The following is a 24,748-nucleotide window of genomic DNA, read 5'->3' on the forward strand; positions in this document are numbered from 1 at the left end:
ATATTTAAGTTTATGAAAATTTTATGATTTTAATTTTTTGATATTCGGCGGCTCGAATACGATTGACACTTTCCGATTTGCGACTAAATCTGCAGAACACTTGGGAGATGCTTACGGAACACCAGTGTTTCGTGGAACACCGGTTGGGAACCACTGTTCTATACTAATACTCCTCTACTCTACACTAATACTATTAATACTCTATACTCATAACTAATTAGCTCTCTCCATACTACAGACTCATAACTAATTGAAATCATCTAGATTACAAAAAATATATTCAAAATTCAATCATGCTTGTAGTTTAGTCTGATTTTAAATTTTCTGTATTTTTTAAATTTTTAATTTTCAATAGTTACTAAATATAGTCTAACTATTCTAATAAAATAATTATCATCACTTTTGAATATCCTTTAATATGCTTTAAATTTTGTATTCTAACCATAAAACATTTCACAAATAAAAATTTTAGTTTCTTTAATTAACAGTTGTATAAATTTTGTTAACCATAAAACATCTCATGTTCTTGTTCTTCAATTTTATTATGAAAACTTTGAGGACAAATTTAATAGTTATGAAAAGATTTTTTTTATTAAAATAAAACATATTTATCTTCCTGGTTATAATTCTATTACATTCAAATTTTTAATGAAACACTCATTTGTTTTCACTGAATGATGAAAGATAACTTTATGATTGAAAAAAGGAACTATAAAATAGATTTCACAGTAGAATAATGCCAAACATCCAAAAAATTCTTAATGATCTGTATTAGATGTATTATGATGATGATGACGATTTATAAGTTTTCTTGCAGATGGATGCAAAATAATTACCATAATTTCATTTTCAAACAGGAAAACACTATTTCTGGTTCCTAGAAACTAGAAGAGTATTATTATTATTATTATTATTTATTTTTTTTTTTAGAGGGCCAGACTAATTATAAAAGCCAAAGATTTGATTGTATGGTGAGAAAATTACACTTTTGTTTTTAATGTAAAGGTTCAGATCCTATAATGAAAGGCTGATGTCTGATATTGTTTTAACTTTGTAAAAGATTTTTTTCTGCTATTAATTGTCTTTTAAATGAAGTTTTTCTTTGAGCTACTATGACTGTTACTTCTGTGGTTGGTGTGAAATTGGATGAAAGGATGGACTCAAAAATGTAATATTTTTGTATCGTCATTAAACTTCAAAACAGAAGACATCCAAGAGTTATTATGTAAACATAGAAGAATATTAGTTTTGTTTAAGTATTATTCATAAATAATTTAACTGATTATTTTTTGTTGTAAATAACTTCATTTTTATGTATAAATTGTTTTTATGGTTATTATTGCAATTATTTTGTCCATAGATTACATCTGCATTTTTCTTGAAATTTTTACTCCCCCTCCTTTTATATTTTAATCAACTATTTATGCATAGCCAGATGTAAGTTGAAGATTTTTTTAAATCATCAAATTGTTCTATTCTAAAACAATTCCTGTAGAAATTTGTTGTAACCTGAAGGATCCTTACATATTAAAAATGAAAATACTCATGTTTTAACTTCTTTTTTATGAACTTTTCTTTTGATGTTTAACATTACACTACTATAATTTCTATATTATACTTCCTTTTACACAAAATACATATAGACTTCAGTTATGAAAAGAAAGTTTCATTAGACAAATTTAAAAATTGTAACATTACAGTAGAGCCCTGTACAATGCAGGGGATTTGTTACACATTATAGGAAATCGTGTTATTGAAACCTGCATTATCACACGATTTATGAAAGTTTAAACCTTGGCCTATAAGCTGAAAAAAAACGTATACCTCTGATTGACAAAATTTGAGGGTTGTTGCTTGCTTTATTTGCACATTGTATGGGATTCTACTGTACAATAATTAGGTTTAGTCTATTTTTTATCATCATATTCCATCACTTAAAAATTGTTGGTGATAATTATCAATTTCAAAAGATTTTATAAGCCAAAAATTGGATGGTGAACACTAGTGTGTGTGTGTGTATTACATAACAAACTATCAACTATCAATACTGCAGAATTACAGTTAACATTAAGTGATTTGTTGAATTATGGAAAGTTGTTAATTGACTCTGAACTAATACTATTAAGTGACTGGCGAACATAACTGATAATGTTAAACAGAATTATCGGTTCAAATGTCACTTCAAGCAAATCTTTTAATTATTGTAAGTGTTGAAACACATTCTCTTAGATCAAAATTTATATTAATCATTAATTAACTTTATAAATTTGATGTACTGTTATAAATGATATTACAAGAAAACATGTTATTCATATTGATTCTATGTCTCTTCATAGTTTTTACATTCTAAAGCAAATTTAAACAAAAGCAAAAAAAGAATTACTCTGTACATCTTAAATTTAAGTTTCAGTAAATATTTATAGCATTTTTTCTTGCAATAAATTTTTCCAACACTTAAAAATAAATCATATTGTGATAAATAAAATCAAAATCATCAAAATATATTTTCAATTAACTATAAAACATTTATGCTGAATATCAACCATGAAGTAACAAATATGACAAAGACCAAATAAAAGTTACTAACTAATCTTCTGCAAGAATCAACAACAGAAAAAAAAATCTAATCATTCTTAAAAAACAAAAATATAATAAATATAAATATTCAAAAATTGTAAAATCATACCAATTATTTCATTCCTGAGATTTACAGATATATCAATAAGATGAGGAGCATCTTGAGCAATATACTTAGAATAAATATGTATGGCATCTTGTTGAATATCTAATAAAATATAAATATTCTACATAAATTTTAAATTATTATTATTATTATTATATTCTGTCATGATTAAATAAATATTCATTTAACTAATTGAACTAAAATAATTAACAACTAGAATAAAAATATTGAAAAATGTCATTTTTTTTAAAAATTCTCACATGTTAAATTTTTTCACACTTTTTATTTGGATTCATTATTTTAACTTTCATAATGTACTATGACTCAAATATTCAGTTATTAGAAAATTTCAAACAAATTCATAATATATTGAGTATTTTTGGAAATTTTCTCTGTTAGGTTTAGGTAAAATCAAAATCAAATCTTTTGATTTGAATTTGAAAAATGTTATGTGTTTTGGAACATACTGTATGAAATGTTAAATGGTTCTTTTATACATTTCACTAACCTCGTGTAGGTAAAACTTAGAATGTATCACAAATGTTTTTGACCCATTTCTAGGGTCTTCTTTACGTGTTTTATAAATTTTTCTAGTTCAATTCCGATTTTTAAACATTCCAGTCTCCTAGAATGTTTAAAAAATCGGAATCGGAATTTTTTTTACTGAAAACTACATATCTATAATTTTTTATTATGGTCAATTTTAAAGATGTTCAATCTTATATTCAGTTTTTGAGTGTCATTCACATTCCATTTATTACTGTTTAAGCTGATGATGTTCTAATCAAGAATAAAAATGTTTCTCTTTTTCTTACATAAAGTGTTTGGTTTCCTGAATAAGCAGTAATAAAGGATATTTTGTAAATAAGGTGCCTATTATCTGGAACCTAGTTTATCTATACATTGTCACATAGATAAAAGTTTTTAGGTAAATTCTCTAATATTTTGAGTGTGATATTTCAACAATTCTTATCCTTTCAGAATCCAGTTAAATCTTAAAAAGTTAAAAGCAAATATTTATGAATGAGAAAATATTTTTATATTACATCAATAGTGTAGAATCTGATAACTGAACTCATAACTCTAACTTAATTTCTAAGGCTAAAAACATCATAATTTAAATTCTGAAAATTGAGAAAAAATTACAAAGTTGTAAAGGATAGCTAGTTATGCAAAAAACAATTTTTGTTTTTACTAAAATTAATAAGAAATATTGTCTATTTTTTATAACATTTATGACAGCAAAATGCCACACTTTAACATTTTTCACACATTTTCCAAGTTTTGAATATTAAATTTCCTGTCTCTATCATATAGCATATGAAAGAGAACTATATATGTTATGAACTATATAAAATAACATAAAATTATTGTTATTGTTGTTTATTCTCCTCCTTTATATTTTAAATAATAAATTATTACATTAATCAAGATATTAAAATGCTTTTATTCATAATTTTTCTTTTATTTATAACTGGAAATATTCACTAACATGAGAAATTTATCATCAATATAGAAGATTCAGATATTTCTTCTATTTACAATGGAAACTTCTTAAAATTCCAAATTTGTATATGCTGTCTTAAATTTTAAAAATAATATTTACAAATGTTTGCATTTTTTATTTTAAAATCTATGAATTGAGAAATATATATATATTTTTTATTTTAAAGTTTAATCTAAATGTTTTATCAGAAAGATAAAATATCCAAGTCAAGACAAATCAAAAAATAAAAACTTTTTATATCAAATAACAATAAAACAGCATTCTACTGAATGCTGTTTCATAACTCTAATTTTATAATTACTTCATTTCCATCTATTAAATCACTAATAATTTTAGCATAATAGTTTTAATTATAAATTCATTTCAACATTAAAATATTTTTCTCTATTTTTTGTCATTACTTTTAAACTTGGAACTAATGAACATGTTTGCTATTGGTTCCAATCTTTATAAGTAGAGTCTAAAAGTATCACAGAAGAGTTTTAATTTAAACCATTTTTCTATTCAATACATTATATTCTTCTTATACTTTTGTTATTTTGTCAGTATTTCCAACTTTTATTATTGATTTTTATTCTTTTTATCTATCAATTTTTTTAATGGACTTATTGATATAAACTTTATCTGTATTCATATCTTGAAAAATTTGGATATCTTATTTTAGTCTTTCATACAATCTCAAAAATGTTAATATTCTTCCTCCTATCTTCTAAAATTCAAGAATGAAAGATGTATTTTTTCATAAAGTCAACAAAACAAAAAATTATAAATTAGTGTAATTCTATTTCACATAATTTAATAATGAAGCTATAGATGAGAAACAACATATATGCCAAATTTTTAATGAAAATAATATTTTAAAATAAATGTCTATGTCACTGTAAATTTCATTTATGTAAAAATGATAGTTTATACATATTTTTTGCAATTTTAATGTTTAGTTTTAATCTTACATATACAATTTTTAATGGAAATTGATTTCAACATTGAAAAAGATTATTTAAAATTTTCAAAAATTTTAAATTTATTTTTATTGATGTTTGTTTAAAAAATTTTAACATTAAGTATTTGTTTTGAAAATGAAAGCAATTTTTGTACATGTATTAATCAAGAATTATTAATATATAAAACTTTAAAAAATATTATATAACAATACAAATCTAAAATTTTATTTCTTATTTTGATGTATAAAACTATTTGATCACCCCCAATCTAATCTGTATCTTATTTTGTAAAATAATGAAATCAAATGAAATTAATTAATTAAAAATAATTAATGTATAATGTAAAATTGTAATATATAGTATAATGTAAAAAAATAGTATAATGCTGCATATTAATATGTTTACATTTCACAAATCTTTTAAGTACACAGAAAAAAACAAAAGCTGAAAATTAGTCTAAAGTTAGAGTAATATTTCTTATTATATTTAAAGTTTTGATGTAATAATGAAAATGTGTCTTGGTTGTTGAAATATTTTTCTATTAAACAACTTTATTTAATAGAAAAAATATTTACTTCTTAATAATATATTCTATCATTTCTTACAAAATCATTTATTTAAAATGATTTTAATAAGAAATAATATACTACACAAAGATGAAACTAGAAATAGCAAATAGCAAGGTTGAGGCCAAAGTTTTCAACGTGAAAATGTGTACAACGGATGTTCAGTGCCGCCTTCCTGTAAGCCTAGAAGTTTGACAATGTCGAGCATGATTCCACTGACTTTCTAAACACCATGAAATATACAAAATAAATTATTGCTAATTTCAACCAAATATGAATCAAATTAATTTAGTTAGCAATTGTATTTGTTAAAATATTATCTTAAATAAGTTAAATCTACAAAACTTATATATAGCATATATAGGGGGCAAATAGAGCCATCAGGAAGTCAGGAAATTTCAAAGGCATTAGTAGGGCTAATTGACCAGTGTCATATTATTCATAGGTGTTGGTGCTGGCCCATATATTTCTTACACAGCTTGAACAAGTACCATCCACCCATGAGTATATACAGAGGAGTGTGGAGGAGTACTGTACATCTAAACTTTTATAATATTGAATTTCTGCACTTCAACTACCAATATATTGGAAACTCATTAGAAAATTATGAATAAAATTATTATTATAAGAAAATATTTATTAGCCATAAAAAATGTATTTAAATGTTATACTAAAAGAAAAAACTTACTTCTTTCTATAGGTACCATATCTATATTGGCATCTGCAGCTTTCATTTCCTTCCTACAAGATTGAAGAATACCTTCCATATTCGAGTCATTATTTTCACTAGAATTATGAAATTTTTGTTTATCTTCACTTTCTGATGGTAGTTTTTCATTCACACTAGGGACAATTTTATTATTTACATTATTTACAGTACTGTCATACTTTTTCAATTCAGTTTGTGCATCATATGTTTTATCATCATTATTTACATTTTCTAATGGTACCCTGAGTGGATGATTATTTTCACTGGAAGTTTTTACTTCTGATACAGTTTGTTTAGTTAATGAGTGTGAAGTTTTATCTTTTTCAAAATTATTTAAAAATGACTTTAACTGTTTATCTTTGAAACTGGTATCTTCACTAAAAACTGTAAAAGTACCTTCTTCATTTGTTTCATTATGATGTTGGCTTGCCAGGAAGCCTTTTGATTTATCTGAATCTCTACCCTCAGGATGTAACACAGAACCAGAAACTTTTTCTGTCAAGGCACACTTATCATGTTCAATCTGATCTTTTAAACGTGTCCTTGCTGATACAAGGAAACTTTCTGCTTCTATCCAAAATTTAACAAAATGTTTAGCATTGTGTGCTTCCATAAACTGAATGAAATAAGCAAGTGCTCCATGATCATGAAGAACTTCATGCAATGTTTTGGATAAACGTGACTTTGTTTTCATTGGAGAGCCAGAATTAAAATTTTCTTCAGCTAAAACAAATTTTCATAAATTTTACATTCTAATAATAGTTTATTTCAAAAAACAAAAAGTGAAAATATCACATATATTATAAAAATAAAAATCTTAATTTATCATTATTTAAGTTATATATAGTGTAACAAATATAATTTAATACTTGATCCAAATCCAAGCAATCACTGTAATTAATCAGGCTATTTTTTGCTACTATCAATAATTAGTTATTAAGTAATTTGGTAGCCCAATTAATTACGGAGATTATTTGGATTAGCATTAATACAGCAAGCTTTGGAGTTTATATATATAATTTAATAATCAAATTTTATTTATAACCTAATATACCGTATTTACTCGCATATAAGACAATCTTGCATATAGGACAAGGTATGACTTTGAAGATCAAAATAAAGAAAATTAGATTTATTATTACAATTCTAATTTTATTTTGTTTAATCACAAATAAAATATCAAATTAATGTAAATGCACACATTGTCTTGCAAAAATTACTGGCATTTTAAATTTTACAGAAAAATCTTGTAAAATCGACAACATAATTTATTCATGTAAAGCTGAACAATCGGAAACATTTTTTGCCAATTCTTAATAGTTGAACCCTCTTTCCATTGATTACACTTATAAGTTTCTTGAAATTCTGATTTCTGAATAATCATCTGTTTTCATGTAAGAATGGATATCAAGCTCCCGTGTGATTTTGAAATTACATAATGATGATGATGGTGATGTGCTTAAATTAAAACATTCTTTTAATTTAAAAAATTAAAAGAATGCTTTTAATACATTAGTTTATCAGTTTAATGTTACATAGCAAAGTATATGGCAAGTATACTTAGTTATTTTTAAAATTTAATTTGAATTTTTCAAACTACACAGTAATAAGTATTAATTGGATCATAAATTATTGTTTTATTTATGTTTTATTTTGTGTACAATAATTTTTGGAAAAATTTTGGTTCCTGAAAATATTCTGCAACCCTGCAACTAGTGTATATATATTTATATATAATCATTTAAAAAAGATAACTTAAAATATTTCATTACCTTCAGATAAGAAAGGCTTTGTTATCTGTTCCTGTAATAGTGACGAATCAGAATTTGTTTGTGAATACACAGTTCCATTTGGAAGCCTAGACGATGCTGAATTTGCATCATTTTCCCAAAGAGATGGGGAAATTATTTTTGAGGAAACTTCTAAAATGAAAAAAAAAATTTCTTTTTAACTTTTATTTACAGAAAATCAGGCATTCTTTTATTATAAAAAATAATTTTTCAAATTATTTTAGTAGCATACTGTAATGTACAGTACAGTACAGTACATATATATATAAAATAATTTTTCAGGTTTAATGTGAAATATCTAATCTCATCACCAAAAATGTAAAAACATAACCTATTAATAAATTATGAAAAAAATAGGTACCATTAGAAAATTAATACAATAAATGCTTTTTATAATTATAAATTGCAAAAGCAACAAGTAATCAAGCAACAAGTAACAAGTAATATTTTATACTTTTATGTATAAAAAGAAAACAATTTATATATTAATGGAATTACTTTGAAAAATTCTTTGATTCAATTGTTATTAAAATCAAATTTATAAGTTAGATATTTACAATGCTAAAATAAAATTTAAATATAGCAATACTACGTTCACACACAATCCATGACTCACTTCAATCTCGATTTACCTACAATCTGGATTGTGACTGTCGCCAGTCAAATGTCGTGCTGTTTGCACAGGCAGTCCACTTGAGAAGAATCTGGCTATTACACGCAATGATAAAACTGACATAACTATGCAGTAAGTCACAAACACCAACAAACAAAATGGAAGTTTTGATTAGAAATAAATACAGTACTTTTTCTTGCCATATATCTAATAATAGACAGATATCATCGTCTCTCCAAATACAGTATCTTTTTTATTTCTCTGTCGATAGTCCGACAAGTGTTCCGCAGCCATCTTGTATTTTCTCGTGCATGTGGGAATTATGAGATCTCTCTTATGACTGGATCTAGTTTCAAGAACTCTCGAGTTGATCACGATTGAACCTCATTTCGGTTGAGATTGAAATGGTCGCGGGAGGTTGCACCAAGGCATAGCCGCCGACCTTGGTCACAATCTGGATCGAAATGTTCGGTGTGAACAGGGTATAAAGATCTGAAAATCAAGACTACTCAGGGATTTGATAGTTTGGGTATTTTGGATTCTTTGGGTAACTTTAACAAGGAGAGGTTATAATGTAGTCTTCAAATATTTCAGTAATATTTTTAGTATATGTAAGCCCCCTTGATATAAATCTTAACTGAATTCTCAAATGTTTTCAAGAAATCTAAGTTAAAAAATTCTAAGTGACTTATGAGTAAATTTTGTAGAACTTTTCATCAAAGATTCAGCAGCACCATCTCTTACTTATATTTATGAGATTGTTGGCACACATCTCAATGAGTGAATTTTTTTTCCAAATCAATGCAATTTTTACATAAAATATTTGTATATTACATGGGGTTTTACATTTTATTTATTTATTTTATATTAAAAATGTGTATTTTCTCTTCTTTAAAAATCTGTTTTTGTAATTGCTGTCTGTTAAAAGTAAATTTAAAGTTTGTTTTTAAAACCCAAATAATTAATTATTTTATGCTTTATGATTTTATTATTTTTACATTATAACTTTATTTTCCAATTATTCTAATATTCAAGTTTATTAGCAAAAGGGACAGATTTCCCTGTTACAGGGGGTGATACATAAAAACGAAATTAATTAACAATTTTAGTTTACAAAAATATTATATTAATAACAAACAATCATAATGTAAGAAAACCATACAGTCATTTTGCCTTATATCTTATAGACTTGAACATAATAAGTAAAAGATACTGTATTAGGTCATTGAAGTTTTATAATAGTTTTTATTTACTATTAATAACATTTAGATATTATTACAATTTTAGTCTCTGTAATCCAAAAATTATTGGTAGACCAATCTCACAGCAATATCATTGGCAAATTGATTTTATTTAAATTACATCATATGCATTTCGGATTGGTCTAATGTATTCCAACCCCTCTTCAGTGCTAAACCAAAAAAGTTTTTTTAGAACACAACATCAATGTATAACAACAACAAGTTTAAAAAAGGAAAGAACTTACAATATACGTTGGTAAAAATTACAACAATATTTATATGGGTGGGAGGGCAAACCTTCCTCACATTGATTGGTATCCTAAAATTACAATTTTTTTGTTGTATACATCTTATTGATATATGGCTAATTTAAATAAAAATTGCAAACAACACTTATACACACAGATTAAAATTGTTTTCACCCATATAAATATTGTTGTAATTTTCACCAACGTATATTGTAAGTTCTTTCCTTTTTTAAACTTCTTGTTGTTATACATTGATGTCGTGTTCTAAAAAAACTTTTTTGGTTTAGCACTGAAGAGGGGTTGAAATACATTAGACCAACCGAAATGCATATGATGTAATTCTAAATAAAATCAATTTGCCAATGATATTGCTGTGAGATTGGTCTACCAATAATTTTTGGATTACAGAGACTAAAATTGTAATAATATCTACGTGTACAGCAAAACATTTACATAATAACATTTATTTAATTTTTTTAAAATTTTTTCCGTGATTTTAACAAAGTAATTATACATTTTATATAGATCCCTTTTATTGAGAAAGTTTAAATTTATTTTGAGTTTAAGAGGTGAACTACAGTTACATATTCATATAATATCATATCGTTCACGCAAAGTTTTAAGTTCTTGACAGTTTTTTAGGTGGAATGCTGAAAAATCTTCAGATTGACATAAGAAACAATGGTTATTTGAAAAGTTTATGTAGGTATTATTAACAAAGAGAGAGTATTTGTTAAGGCATAACTGGATTATCAGTCATTTCACGTTCAAATCAATTGGTTGCCACATGTATCGCTGGTAAGATGGAATTTCGAATAATTTGGTGTACCAGGGATGATAATTACTATAGTTTAAAGAAAGTTGATCTTTATTTATAGATTGAGATATGGCAAAGTTTAATAGAAGAGTATAACCATATTTCTAGTCCTAAATGATATCTTTAAATAATAGTTCTGATACACCAAATGAATTCAGAACTTTACATAATTTGTATTGCCATAGCTGCTTGTAATTTACGTTTTTGCTCTGCTTGATTATTTCTTAATGTAGGAAAGTTATATTATTGTCACTTTGAATTTGTGTCTATAGTAAAATTTAATTATAGGTTTTAACAGCAGAGGAAAAGACCAGATACAATTTGTTTCATGTCAGAGAGCATAACTGGAAATTGTTCTTTCTAAATGAAATAATTTTTGTAGAAAATAGATATGAAAGGTCTCAAGTTTATATAAGTAATCCAGACTCCAGATAGGGCTTGCATAGTAAATGATTGGGTTAATTATAGAATTATATAGTTTCATGTGAATATTTAAAATTAGAGGTTTTCAGGGTTGAACATAGAAATAAAAGGTTGTCGATAGCCTGCTTTACTTTGATGTTAATTCTTGAGATTTGAGCTTTGAAGATTATGTTCCAATCAAAGACAACACCCAGATAGTTTATTTCATTGACTGTTTGTAGTAGAGTATTGTCATGGTATATTTTAGTTTATTTTTCAGATATTTTGCTATTATTGCAAAAAATAATAATGTTGGTTTTAGTCAGATTTATTACTAAGTGAATTGATTTAAAATAAAGATTTAGCTGGTTAATTTTTCTTTGTAATGGAATTTTGGTGGGTGCTAGTATTACTAGATCATCTGCAAATAATACGTAGTGAAAGATTCTGTTGTTTATTTCAATGCCATCAGTTGAATTATGGAAAAGTTGATCAATGCCTAGCAGATAGAAGTTTAGTAAATATGGCAAAAGGGGAAATAAATTTTTCCATTCTTCTAGCAAATTCTGTTGTTTCTTCTGTATAAAGATATAAAAAATGCAATCACAAATATAATTATTGCCAAGGGTTAGTCTTATAGTTGAGTTTGGTGGTTTAGTTAATTGGACTATTTCCAAGATGTCTTCTTCAGCTATATTTTGCAAGTTTAATGAGGTAGTGATGAAATTATGAATTTCTGGTCTAGAAATAGTTTTAGAATTGAGATAATTATATATAATTATATTATTGCAGTGATGATCATTAATTAAAGAGTCCATTCTAAATTGAATGCAGTCCTTTTCTACTTGTAATTTGTCGATCTGTTGTTTTAGGTTATTTATTTGTTCTTCCATTTTTTTCTGCTGTTCTTTAGTTTCTCAGATGTTTTCATGTATAAGGTCAAGATCTTCTTTTATAATAATTGTTTGGCTAAAAAGTTTATCATTAGAAGTGTTAATCAAGTTGGAAATTTTGTTCTATAGGACTGTTGTAAAGGTGTCTGGTGGATTGTCTGGATTATTAAGTAAAGTAGGAACGAAGTTGGTTGACTCACCTGAAAGACTATGAGTGCTAAGTTGTGACAAATTCAGGTTAGGATTCACGTCCTCTGTAAAGTCTTCATGAGAGTTTTTTTCCAAAGTTAAGTTATTAATCCATTATTAGCCTGGAGTTTGACAAGGTTGGGTCATTTCTTTTGGCTTCCGGTTTAGAACAATTCATTGGTGGTCTTCTCCACTTTGGTGGCAAACGTTGCATTTTTACTGATATTATTATTACCTCTAATGATATTAGTTAAAATAAATATAAACTTTTTGAACAATTTGAGTTAGTCAGAAGCAATCAACACTTAAACTTATGCAGATAACGAGGTGCTTAGAAAAAGTCACCAGCAGCCTTGACTGTTGGAACATACCCCTTCATTATAAATAAACAAAGCTTACTGGAATTATTTATCCGATAAATAACAACCTTTTTCTACGTTCCAGCAATATTCTATTTGTAAAAACGTTTTCAACTACCTTAAGCAGCCATCTTCAGTTAACCAATACAAAAGAACATAGAATTATAAAAATAAGCACGTGGAACAAGGGATAACGGTATTTTGGGATAAAGCCTCGATTGTGAGAGCCGCAAGATCAAGACTAGCTGTTAAACACATTGAGAAAATGGAAATATACAGAGCTCATTTAACCACAAACTGCATTAACCATAGAGATGCGGACACGTTGACGACAGCTTGGAAATCTTTCCTGGATAACCTAAAATAACTAGCATTGTGTTAAAGAGACGGAACATCATAAAAAAAACGCAGTTTTCAGCATGTAAGCGTGTTACCGACGGAACATCATAAAAAACGCCATTTTTAGCGTGTAAGCGTGTTACCGACGATGTGCGTGAGCGCATTCGAATTTCATTTAATTTTCGTACGTTTAGAACTCCACGTGCTTATTTTTATAATTCTATGTTCTTTTGTATTGGTTAACTGAAGATGGCTGCTTAAGGCAGTTGAAAACCCTTCATTATAACTTTATTTTTACTGTTTGCTTGTTTTATTAGCTAAGAAAAGAGAATTTAGTTAAATTTCTCCATAGGATGATATTTACAGAACAAGAAAAAATATTGTTGTAGAGAGATTTATTGTTTTAATGAGTGTTTTTAAAAAATATCCTCTTCCTAATTTAACATTGTTGGACTAAAAATAGGTTATTTCTAAAAAGTTAGACAATGTTAAAACAGAAAAACATTATTAGTTTCCTCTAGTACAAACTTTAAGTGATTTTATTGCATATTTCAACAGTATATGTTAAACATCAAAATCTAAAAATCAATCAGAACCTGAATATTCCTAGTCAAAAATGGTCTAACTAATACAAAGCAAAACTAAACTAATTCTAAAATACAATTTTGTAAGAAGAATGCTTTGTTTATTTTAAAAGTGTAATTTGCAACACTATGTACACTTTATAAGAGAATTTTATGTTAAATAAATTTAGGCACTAAAATACCAAAAACACACTAAATCTGGCAAACTCTACTCTCATCTGCACTGATGCTTACTGATCAAAATTAAAATTTAATTTACTGCATCATCATTATAGAGAAAAGAAAAAAAAAATGCTGTATATTCATAAAATACACAGTATTTTCCTTTACAGTAAAATAACATTTCTAATCACAGTAGAGAATATTGTTCAATTGGGAAAAGCTTTAAGCTGAGCTAATATGAATTCTAACAGAATTAAATTATTACAGAAATTATCAGTATAATTGATAATTGCTATACTTTGCAGATTTGACTGTGAACTTATGATAGAAACAGTTAGAATCACAGAAGTCACACTGAAAGATGATTTTTTACTGTCATGCACAACAATTTAATGTGATATTGGGAGTTAGTTATAATTAATGAATTTTTGAATTTAACTTAATAGCTTAAAATGTCAATTTATTTATAATATTCATATATTCCCTCCCAAATGTAGAAAACTTTAAATTTATTTTTAACAGACAGCAATTCTGAAAATAAATTTTCAAAGAAGAGAAAATGCACATTTTTAATAGAAAATAAACACAAAATGTATTACTCACATGATTTACAATTATTTTATGTAAAATTGCATTGATTTGAAAAATTTCAATCATCAATTCAAACCAGAAATCTCATAAATATGAGTCAGGCAAGATGTTGACAAACCACATATTTGACGAAAAGGTCCACAAAATGTACTCATAAGACTCGGGATTTTTTAATTTTGGTTTCCTTGAAAATGTTCTTTTACCATGGAAACTAAAGTGGACATTATTAAACTAAGTGTGATAGGTTAAAAAAACAAACTGCTTTTGAAACACCCACTACTAAGCAGTAGCAAATGGATAAACATAATGTATTCTATTAAGTATATTGAGGGATCAAACACTAACAAAAAGTGGTTATTCTGTGTATAAATGTTCATTCTAGGTTAGTTTTCAACTTACAACAAGACCTCAGAAACCTAACCTGTTTATATGTAGGGAGGCACCAGTATTCCAACTCAGCGGTTGCCACACACTGCGATCGTACAAGTTACAAGATCTTACTCAACAGCATCAAACTTTTTGAATACCTGGAAATTATTAAAACTGCAACAGAAAATAGAATGAATTTAAATACTGATGATGTTACTGAGATCTGACAATCATTACTGCAAAAATAAGGAGAGTCCATTTTAAAATGCACTTCCTCTCTCCCCCCTTGTTTCAAATTATACACTGTACTATATAACTATCTCATTAGATAATGCTAGTACAGTGACATATTTTAACTTGTGTTTTTTTAAAGATTTTTTATTATTATTTTAATCATTTCACCTTTTTTAAGTTATATTTTTTTACCATAATTTTTTTTCTTAATTTTACATTTTGCAAGCAAAACCATTTTATTTTTAATACTATTTTAAGTTTATAATTCATTATTTAATTTTATATTTTTTTTACTTTTTACTAGTTTTATTCTTTTAATCATACAGTTGTCACCCACAATATGTAGGTAATTATAATTTTAGAGATATAATGTAATTTTTATGTATGCATGTAAAATATATTTAACAGCTGTAATCCATAGTGTAATTTATAACTCTATTTTATAAGATCTGTAAAAAAAACTATCATATGAACTCAGGAATCATACTTGCGTAGTATTCAAATACTTAGTACAAGTTCTTGGAAACAATGAGAACTTATTACAATTGAGTAATTCTTAATTTTTGCATCCAAATAATCCCAACTTTAATTAAAATTATTTTGAATTAAAACTAGTAATAAAAAATTTTATTACTAGATTTAATTCAAAGTAAAAGTATATTAAAATGATTTTACTATAAAAAAGTAAATGTAATTGTGTGATATTTATCTGGTATAGTTTAAAGATTTAAAAAAAAAAAAAAAAAACTATAAAACCTGTTTAAAATGGAAACAGCCAAAACAGAAAAAGAATTCAGTGCCATGCAATTCCTGTTTACCCAGGTTTTATTTTATTAGCTTTAAACAGATTCAGTTATAGTGGCACTGTAAAAATAAAAGTGCAATAGCCATTTACTTAGAAAAAATGTTTAAATTAATGTAAAACACTTCAAAATAAAAATAATTATATTTATAACATTAAAATGTTAATTTTTTTATTAAAATGTTTCAAAGTAATTTTTAGACTTTAAAAAATTATTGACAAGAACAAAAATTTAAAGCCATCCATAAATGCAGTAAATATTTGTAAATAACTATGTAAATTATGTAAAAGAAGAAATACTGTCTATTGATGTTAATGAGTTTACTGTATATATGTCAAAACAATTTCAAAACTTTACAAATATTTTTGACAGTTTTCATGTCTGTCATTTTCAGGTGAAGAATCTGAAAATCAAACATTACAAATCCAAAGTAGTTGGAATCAAATAAATCAAATTTTCAGATTTGATTACAAATTTGAACAAAATCAAAAGTAAAAAATAAATAAAATAGAATAAAAATAGAAAAAGAACATTGATGTTTACTTAATCTTAAAAAAAAATACAGTTAAAATAAAATAGTAACAAAACAGTGGGGTTTTCTTTTCTTTTCGGAGTGTTGTTTGTTTACAATAAAATAAATTCTGATACAATACACATTTATTCAATTCCAACTGCTTTGCAATTATAACATATTGTTTGATTTTCAAATTCTTGGCTTGAGGTAAGATATGAAAACAGCTAAAAGCACTTTTAAGTTTGTTTTAACATATGTTTAGTAAATTCATTAATATCAATAGACAGAGAGTTGCTTCTTATTTATAATCTTTTTGATGTTGAGTGTCTCAAATATCTAATTTAAATAATTATTTTTATTTAAATTGTACACAAATTAATATTCTAATTCAATAAAATTAAATTTTAAAACTATGCAACATTTCTTCTATGGATGAACTGAAAATGAAGCCAATGGTTTTCAAAGAAAAGTATTCTTCCATGAATAAATAAAACTGGTTCCTGTTTGTACAGATATTATATTTCATATTTTAATCTAGTAATTGAACAACCTTTAAATAAAACTTACATTCAGATATTGACTATTAGAATAAAGCACTTTTTCAAACTTTTTAATTGTATTCTTTCATTGCTTTCACTACTTGATTATTATTTATAAGATGTAAGAAAAAGTAATTTTGCCAAAAATATTGAATATTCTGTCAATGCTGAAAGTAAAATTATATGATATCCAAATAATCAATTTTAAGGAGATTTTATTTTATTTAGCATAATGAATATATATATATATATATCAACAAAGCTTATGTTTTTATGCTGAAATATTTTCACTATCTCCGAATTTACACATTTTCCAGCCTTGCTTATAGAATCTATATTTTTTTGGCATATGAAATCCTGATGAATTTGCATTAAGAATGCCAAAAAGTTTGAGTGTTGACTTGTAAGATTACAGACTCCTACATTAAATGTGGAATTAAATTTAAAATGCAAATTACTAAGTTATGGATTTTTTTAGTGTCTTTAAATAAAATTTTCATTAGTATTTATAAAGATGATGGCAAAAAATAGCATTAAGTTCTGATTAATTTAATCCTACTTCAATTTAAGAATTCAATTATTGTACAACTTTTTAATAATGTTAATGTAGCTAAAATAATTACTTTAATTAAAATTATTTTGAATTAAAACTAGTAATAAAAAATTTATATATATATATCAACAAATTTTGCAAATCATTAAATTGAAGAAAAATAATATTATGAACATCAATACAAGAAAAAAAATCTCAAATAATTCTAATAAATAGCACTTAGAAATAAACAGAGTTACAAAGCTAAAAATTTTATTGATTTGTAATTACAGTATGCCATATATTAGAACCAGTTTAAATTAAAATTAACAATTCATAATTTATATATAATGCATTTTCACTTATCCAAACTCTACTTAATTTTCCAGTTCTTTTCATTTTTTTTAAACTATTTTTATTAGGTTAAAACAAATTTTATATAATTTTGAGTTATGTTTAATTATAACAAATTAATGTTAGTAAAATATTCAATACTATATATTAAATAGAATAGTGAAAATTTTGTTTTTTTTATAAGATTTCTAGAATAATGTTTCACAATTACATAATGATGACAGAGATGAAGAAGAAAAAGAAATTATTTCAGTAATTAAATTGACATGTATGGAACTGGTTTTACCTGCATTTAGTGGGAATCCCTCTATCACAACTACTTTGTAAAAAAGCTTTTATCACTAAAATGCTTGTCAAAAACTTAAAGAAATCATATATTATTTTTAAAAAAAAATTTGTAATATTACTTTTTAACACAACTTTATATTTTATTTGATTTTAAATTAATTAGATATTTAATTTTAACACAAACTATATCAAATACAGCATTTTAAAATTATTTACATTATTGAGGTGAAGCATTAGCAAAGTCTCTTCTATGTGACTTACAGAATTGTGTTTGTTCTCAAAATTTCTTAGATTTTGATTAAACTTTGCCATTTTCCATTAATTGTAATTATAAATCCAAAAATGCAATAAACAAAAGGAGGTCCATCACTTTGATTTCAAAATATAAGCTCGTAGCATAAAAGCATGCAATAAAGCAATGTTCCACATGAAACACTGCTAGTGAAAGGTTGCTATCACACTTTCAATGAGCTTATGGAATTTAATTTAATCTCAAAATTTAATGAGCCAATTTTGATAAAACTTTACCATTTTCTATTAATTGTGATCAGAAATCCAAAAATGTAATGAGGGTCCATTTAAACGTAAAAAATAGGAGTCCATGAGTTTGTTTTCAATATGCAGAAGCATTAAAGTGATAATGTTCTTGGCTCTCTGATGAGACTGAGCGTGCCTAATGGAATTTAGGTCTAGGGGTCAAAAATAAAAATAGCATTGCATGCACCTAACAGAAAATACACAAAAAAATGAATAAAACACAAAAACAAAGCAATTGATGGTGATTGTTTTGTTCTTGGATCGCCTCTCATGTCAGCAAGTGCAAGGATTCTCTCTCCCGTGGCTGGCAAGTATAATGACAGCCTCTCTTGTGGCAGTAAGGGCAAAGTTTACCTGCATGTCCATAAGGTACAAGAATTGCCTCTTCTATGCCTAACAGGTGCAGGGATCACTTCTTTCTTTCTAGCTCCATCTCAATTCTATTGTGATATGGCAAAATCACACAATGTCCTAGTTATTTATATTTACCAGGTTGATTCAAAAGTTTCCAGACACAAACACAAGATACAAAATTTTATTGATACTAAAACACAAAGACATGATCATTCCTCAAAATAAGAGGACTGTTAGCTATGGTCTTGAACCATCTTTCTGCAAGTTGGTGGATTCCTCAGTGATACCACTTGGCTGGTTTCAATGTTAAAACTCATGAACTCCATTTTCAACATAATGCATTGTATTGAAGGAATAGCCTCACAGAAAGTGTGCCAACAACCAGAAGAAGTTAGAAACGAGCTACGAACAATAAGCAATAAAGAAGGTTATACTTGGCCAATAAAAAAGAGTAGTCTTATCAATAACGTCACTCTTTATACATACTTTATAAACTTTATAAGAATATGTTATAAAACCAGAATATAATCGTCCCATATACCATCACGAAGAAGTAATGAAATGTGGAAATACGACAGTGCTAGTAACAATAGTACAACTAACAGAAACAACAGGCAATAGTACTACAAGTGTATCTAATTTTACCCACAAAACGAAAAGGAAGTGATAATGAAATAAGTGGTATGAATGAGATGATATCATGAAAAACAAAATAATTTTGGAAGTACTACAAGTGCTACAAATAATAGGGAAATACGACGGAGGAGCAAGAGGAATGGTTGTACAGTGATTTAAGAAACTATACGTGAAAGTACTACAAGAAAGTGATACTTTTTGTGTTATAAGTGAAAGTTCTACAAATTAAAGTGTTAAATTGTGGAGGTACCTACTCAGTGACAGTGACAGTGACACTAGTACAGGTAAAGAAACGTTTCAATACTATAGTGGTAATATGAAAATACGATGATAATAGGAAGTGCCAATATACGACAAGCAAACATAGCAGTTATCTCTGAAACCTTAATTAAAATATCTCAAGTACTTTTAAATAAAACATAAAACATATGTAGACTCTTTAATACTATCATTAACTTTAAAAAAAAAAAAAAAACTCCACATATATTTTACATTTTGTATTTGTATTTATTTTTATTTATAATGTTTGTACAAAAAGTACAAAACAGCCAACATGGAACTATAAAAAATCTACATATTATATTAATTGTTTCAATAATATGTAATTTAAATATATAAAATGTAATATGCTGAATGTAACAAAATAGGAATATATGTCGGTAAAAAAAAAAAAATGTAGCGGCTAGTGTATATAGTGTATCCAACTCTCTGTAAAGCATTGAGCGAAACAGAGAACGTCTGAAAATAAAGTGGAGCACCGGAAGCCTGACATTTATTGCCAGGTAGAAGGTCTGCTCTATTACTATTGTAGTACTATTGTAACCAGAAGAAGTAAAAATATGATTGAGCAGGTTCAGGGCTTCAAATGTTCTATTTTCATAGCATTTTATATTTTGAATTCCAAGTCTGAAGGTGGCCCATAAAATTACATTGAAAATGTTTGCAAAAGCATTTAATAAAAAATTTTTCTCTGCAAACATTAGGTGTGTAGTAAGATTGTTATATCTCTCTGCTGAGTGCATGTTTTATTGTATTTAGCAAATACTAAGATGTGCATTTCTAATAATCTAGCTAGTTTTCTGAACCAGCTTACTACCTTACTAAAATCTATTTTGCTTAAAATCGGCTTCCAACAATCATGTAACTCTTTTTCATCATTGAATTTATAAATTTAGTGATTTCAGCAATCCTATATACAGTATGTAAATTTGCTTTAAAATCCTTAAGGGGAAATTTGTTCTGCAGTTTTGTATTATAGCTGATTTTTCTCAGTATACAATTGCATCATCTTTCCATGCTCATATCATTAGCAAATGGCTAGTTTTTGCTTTTGAAGTTGTGCTTCTGATCTGTATGCTCTTTTATTCTGTTATTAATCTTTACATAAAATAGATTTTAGTAATGTAGTTAATAAATTGATTCAACAAACTAGCTAGATTATTAGAAATACACAAATGAATTTTTGGCAAGTTTTATTAGTCTCAGTATTTTGTAAAATTCTATAATAAGTATAATTTTGAAAAATACTTTTAAAAAAATTATTTTTCCAATTGTGTTATTTGATTCTGAAAATACAGATGTTCAAAAAGCTGTCCTAGAAGCATTTCTTGTAAGATTAAACTAATGCTTAAGAAGAGTTGACACCTTTGAAAATTAAAAAATTTTTAGTTATCTTAAGAAGCAAACTGTCTTTCTTTCTTTTAAACAACTAAATGCTTAAGTTTGTTTATAAATGGAAAAGGAAGATTTCTGACACAATATATTTTATCATTATTATGTGTGCATTCAGAATAATGTCTAATTTCTTTTATCCAATTTTCTCTAAATTTATACTATAATTCTATTTGAAAACTAAATTATAAAACTAAAATTAAAAATATCTTAAAATATCAAAAAATGGTATATTAAATAGTATTCTCTAAATTTTAATTATACATGTTCATTGCAAAACAAGAAATGGTGAACAAACATATGCAGAACATGATATCATGTTTTAAAACTTGTTTCAAAAACATTGAAATAATTCACACTAAAGTTGTATGTTGAATTTGTTTACTTGACAATTACATTAATCTGATAGTTTCAAATATTTTTTTAAATTAAAATATTTTATTTTTAATTAATTAATAGTTTAATTAATTTTTTTTAATTAGCCTCATCCAAAAGTATGAGTTGTCTCTCTGCTCAGTAGGGAAACAGTATTTCTTGATTTGTGATCAGTCATCATTATATGAATCTGAAATAACTATCTAATATTTAATCAAACAAATAATAACTAACAGTTTGGAAAGTAATTTAAATTTGGTTTCTGATTACTAGGAGTTAAATTATTTTTGATTAAATAGTAATTATTGACTAGCAAACCACATTTAAGATTTAAGCCGAAGCTGGAGTAAGACAAACTAAACATTTATTCTGGAATAAATCTAAAGTAGTAATTACTTTTTTATTTTATTAATTATTTATAATAATTAATCTGAATTTTTATTTCGTATTTCATGGTTTAAATTGAAAAATTAAAACAAGTAATGAACACTACATTGGAACGCCGTATCAAAGAATCATCATCTTATTTCTCAATCATCAGGAAAGTAAGCTTTATTGTTATTAATTTGAATTAAATGACCTAATGCAATTCATAAGCATGTAACAATAAGTTCTGTATTTTTCATTACTTAATGTACATAGTAAACATTTAAACAATGTTCTTTAATGTTTTCGTGAAAAAACGACTGAAATTACACAATTACAATAAACTAATTCATCTTTACTGGAAAGACTTAATTAGATAATGCAGATTCAAAAATATTCACAAAGAAATTTTCTAATTTGTATAACTTGATAAAAGTTATTAAAAGCAAAAATGTTTTTAGTATATTTAAAATGTATAGAAATAGCAAAATTTAAATGCTTAATGTAAATTTAATTGCAGTTAATTTAGGCATTTAAATTTAATAACTTTGTTTATATAAAAAATAATTACAAATTTTTAGTTTTTTGATTAGATAAACCATAAAAGATGCCTTTTTACTTTATTATTTTTTTTAATATAAATAGAATTTATAAAGCACTTGTAATAATCAACTGCTATACACTTTACCCAATCATAAGTATTGAATATGCAATTTGTTTCAACGAGTTTAATAAATTATGAAATTAATAAGAAAATCTTATAAATAATATATCGATGCAATTCAATAGATATTTATTATTTTTTGTTTTCAAAAATATAAAATTGTTCTACTATATGTCATATCCATAAACTTTTTTGAAATATAAACAACAAAAACATGAAAATATTTATAAGCTATCATTATTAAAACATTTCATGAGTAATCATTATATTAGAAACAAAAAATTTTTGAAATTTTCCACTTGTAATGATTTTATTTAAAAGTTACATAAATTGTTTTTACTCTACAATAAATTGTTATCTCTACGTAATCAAATTGTCTATCTTAGATCAGAAATAAACTGCAATAAATTCTTGTAAACTTAAAGCTCTTAGAAAACTTGATTCAGTACATTATTATTAGCAGTTTTAAACATTTTAATAATTAATAATAATGTACAAACACAATGTATTGCTGCTTATGACTATTATACATATATAAAGTGACTGATCTATTGATCTAAAGCGAGTCAATTATTTGTCAAATTTAAAAATAAAAAAAAATATATAACAAGTGCTTGATAATTTTCTCAATCTTATTAAAATTTCTTAAGACAAAAAACAATTAATTTAATGTCATTTTAATAAAAATATTAACCTTCATTTGAAATTTTTTTGTCAGCGTGAGAACTTTTGTGGGAAGATTTTCTAGTTTCATTGCATGTAAATTATACGTCGTATTTTATTGAGTAGAAAAAGTTTTCTTGTTTAATTATGTTACGTACTGTGACATCAATTTTTAAATGAAATATATTGTTCTATTTTTCTTCATATATTAAGCCTAAAAATAAAAACAAACCTGATTTTCTTTTGAAGAGAGGCATGTCTCTTTCTAATTTCTTTTAAAATACATTACGATGTGATACTTCCTTAGAATACCAAGAGATTCCATAATTAAAAAACTTTAATGAAATTTAACCAAGAGATCATTCAATGTCATTTCGTCGCAACTCCGCCTCCGTACCTGACGGCAGCCATTTTGGAAATTTGTTTATTACCGTGTTTATTTGTTAATTTCAAAAGTAAAAAAACTTTTTTTTTTAAATGTTAAACATATACGTATAAATTAATTATCTGCACATAATTTTAAATTATTTTAATTTTTATACGTTAAAAATTTCTCAACTGATAAAATTTTTTCTTGTAATACATTAATATCGTGAGTTAAAAATTCTAATAATACAGAATTTAACTAAACAAATTTAGAAAAAATAATTGCATTTAAATGTTTTTATAAATATAAAAATCAATAACAATTTAATTAGATTCTTTTGAATGGAAAAAACACATAACGACTACACAATATGGGTTCGATTTCTATCGAAGTTTAACAAAATGAAATTGGTAGCGAGGTTGAGGCCGAAGTTTTAAACCCAAAAACGTGTACGTCGGACGTTCAGCGCCGCTTTCCTGTCAGTCTAGAAGTTTGACAATAGCGTTTGGAATGTCGAGCATGATTCCACTGACTTTCCAAACACCATTGTCCAACTTCTAGGCTTACAGGAAAGCGGCGCTGAACGTCCGACGTACACGTTTTTGTGTTTAAAACTTCGGCCTCAACCTCGCTGGCCTAACATGAACGAGGACGCGAAAACCATATCTGATTCAAATTACTCTTTAAAAGATGTGAAAATCTGGATTAAACTTAAAAACCGATCTCGCGATAGTAAAAGATATATTATATTGGCAAATTACGTCGTAAATTACCAGTGGCGTGCCGTGACATTTGATGATAGGGAAGCTGTGTTTCTGTAAGAAGCCGACTTACAGGGGCAATCA

The 24,748-nt window shown here is 25.9% G+C and overlaps 1 protein-coding gene across 1 annotated transcript in view; it reads right to left on the reverse strand.

Moving 5' to 3' along the window:
* pkaap (A-kinase anchoring protein pkaap) overlaps positions 1-23,953 on the reverse strand; it is a 50,893-nt gene extending 26,940 nt beyond the window's left edge. Inside the window, exons 1-4 of the mRNA XM_067281395.1 lie at positions 23,769-23,953; positions 8,182-8,331; positions 6,389-7,132; positions 2,687-2,785 (exon numbers count right to left, since the gene is read on the reverse strand). Coding sequence (XP_067137496.1) covers positions 2,687-2,785; positions 6,389-7,132; positions 8,182-8,331; positions 23,769-23,793 — 1,018 coding nt within the window. The 5' untranslated portion in view covers positions 23,794-23,953. The remainder of the gene's footprint in view (positions 1-2,686; positions 2,786-6,388; positions 7,133-8,181; positions 8,332-23,768) is intronic.
* Positions 23,954-24,748: the final 795 nt, after the last annotated feature.

The sequence above is a fragment of the Centruroides vittatus genome, unplaced genomic scaffold (assembly GCF_030686945.1).
Source record: "Centruroides vittatus isolate TY-2023 unplaced genomic scaffold, ASM3068694v2 contig_918, whole genome shotgun sequence".
NCBI classification, from domain to species: domain Eukaryota; kingdom Metazoa; phylum Arthropoda; class Arachnida; order Scorpiones; family Buthidae; genus Centruroides; species Centruroides vittatus.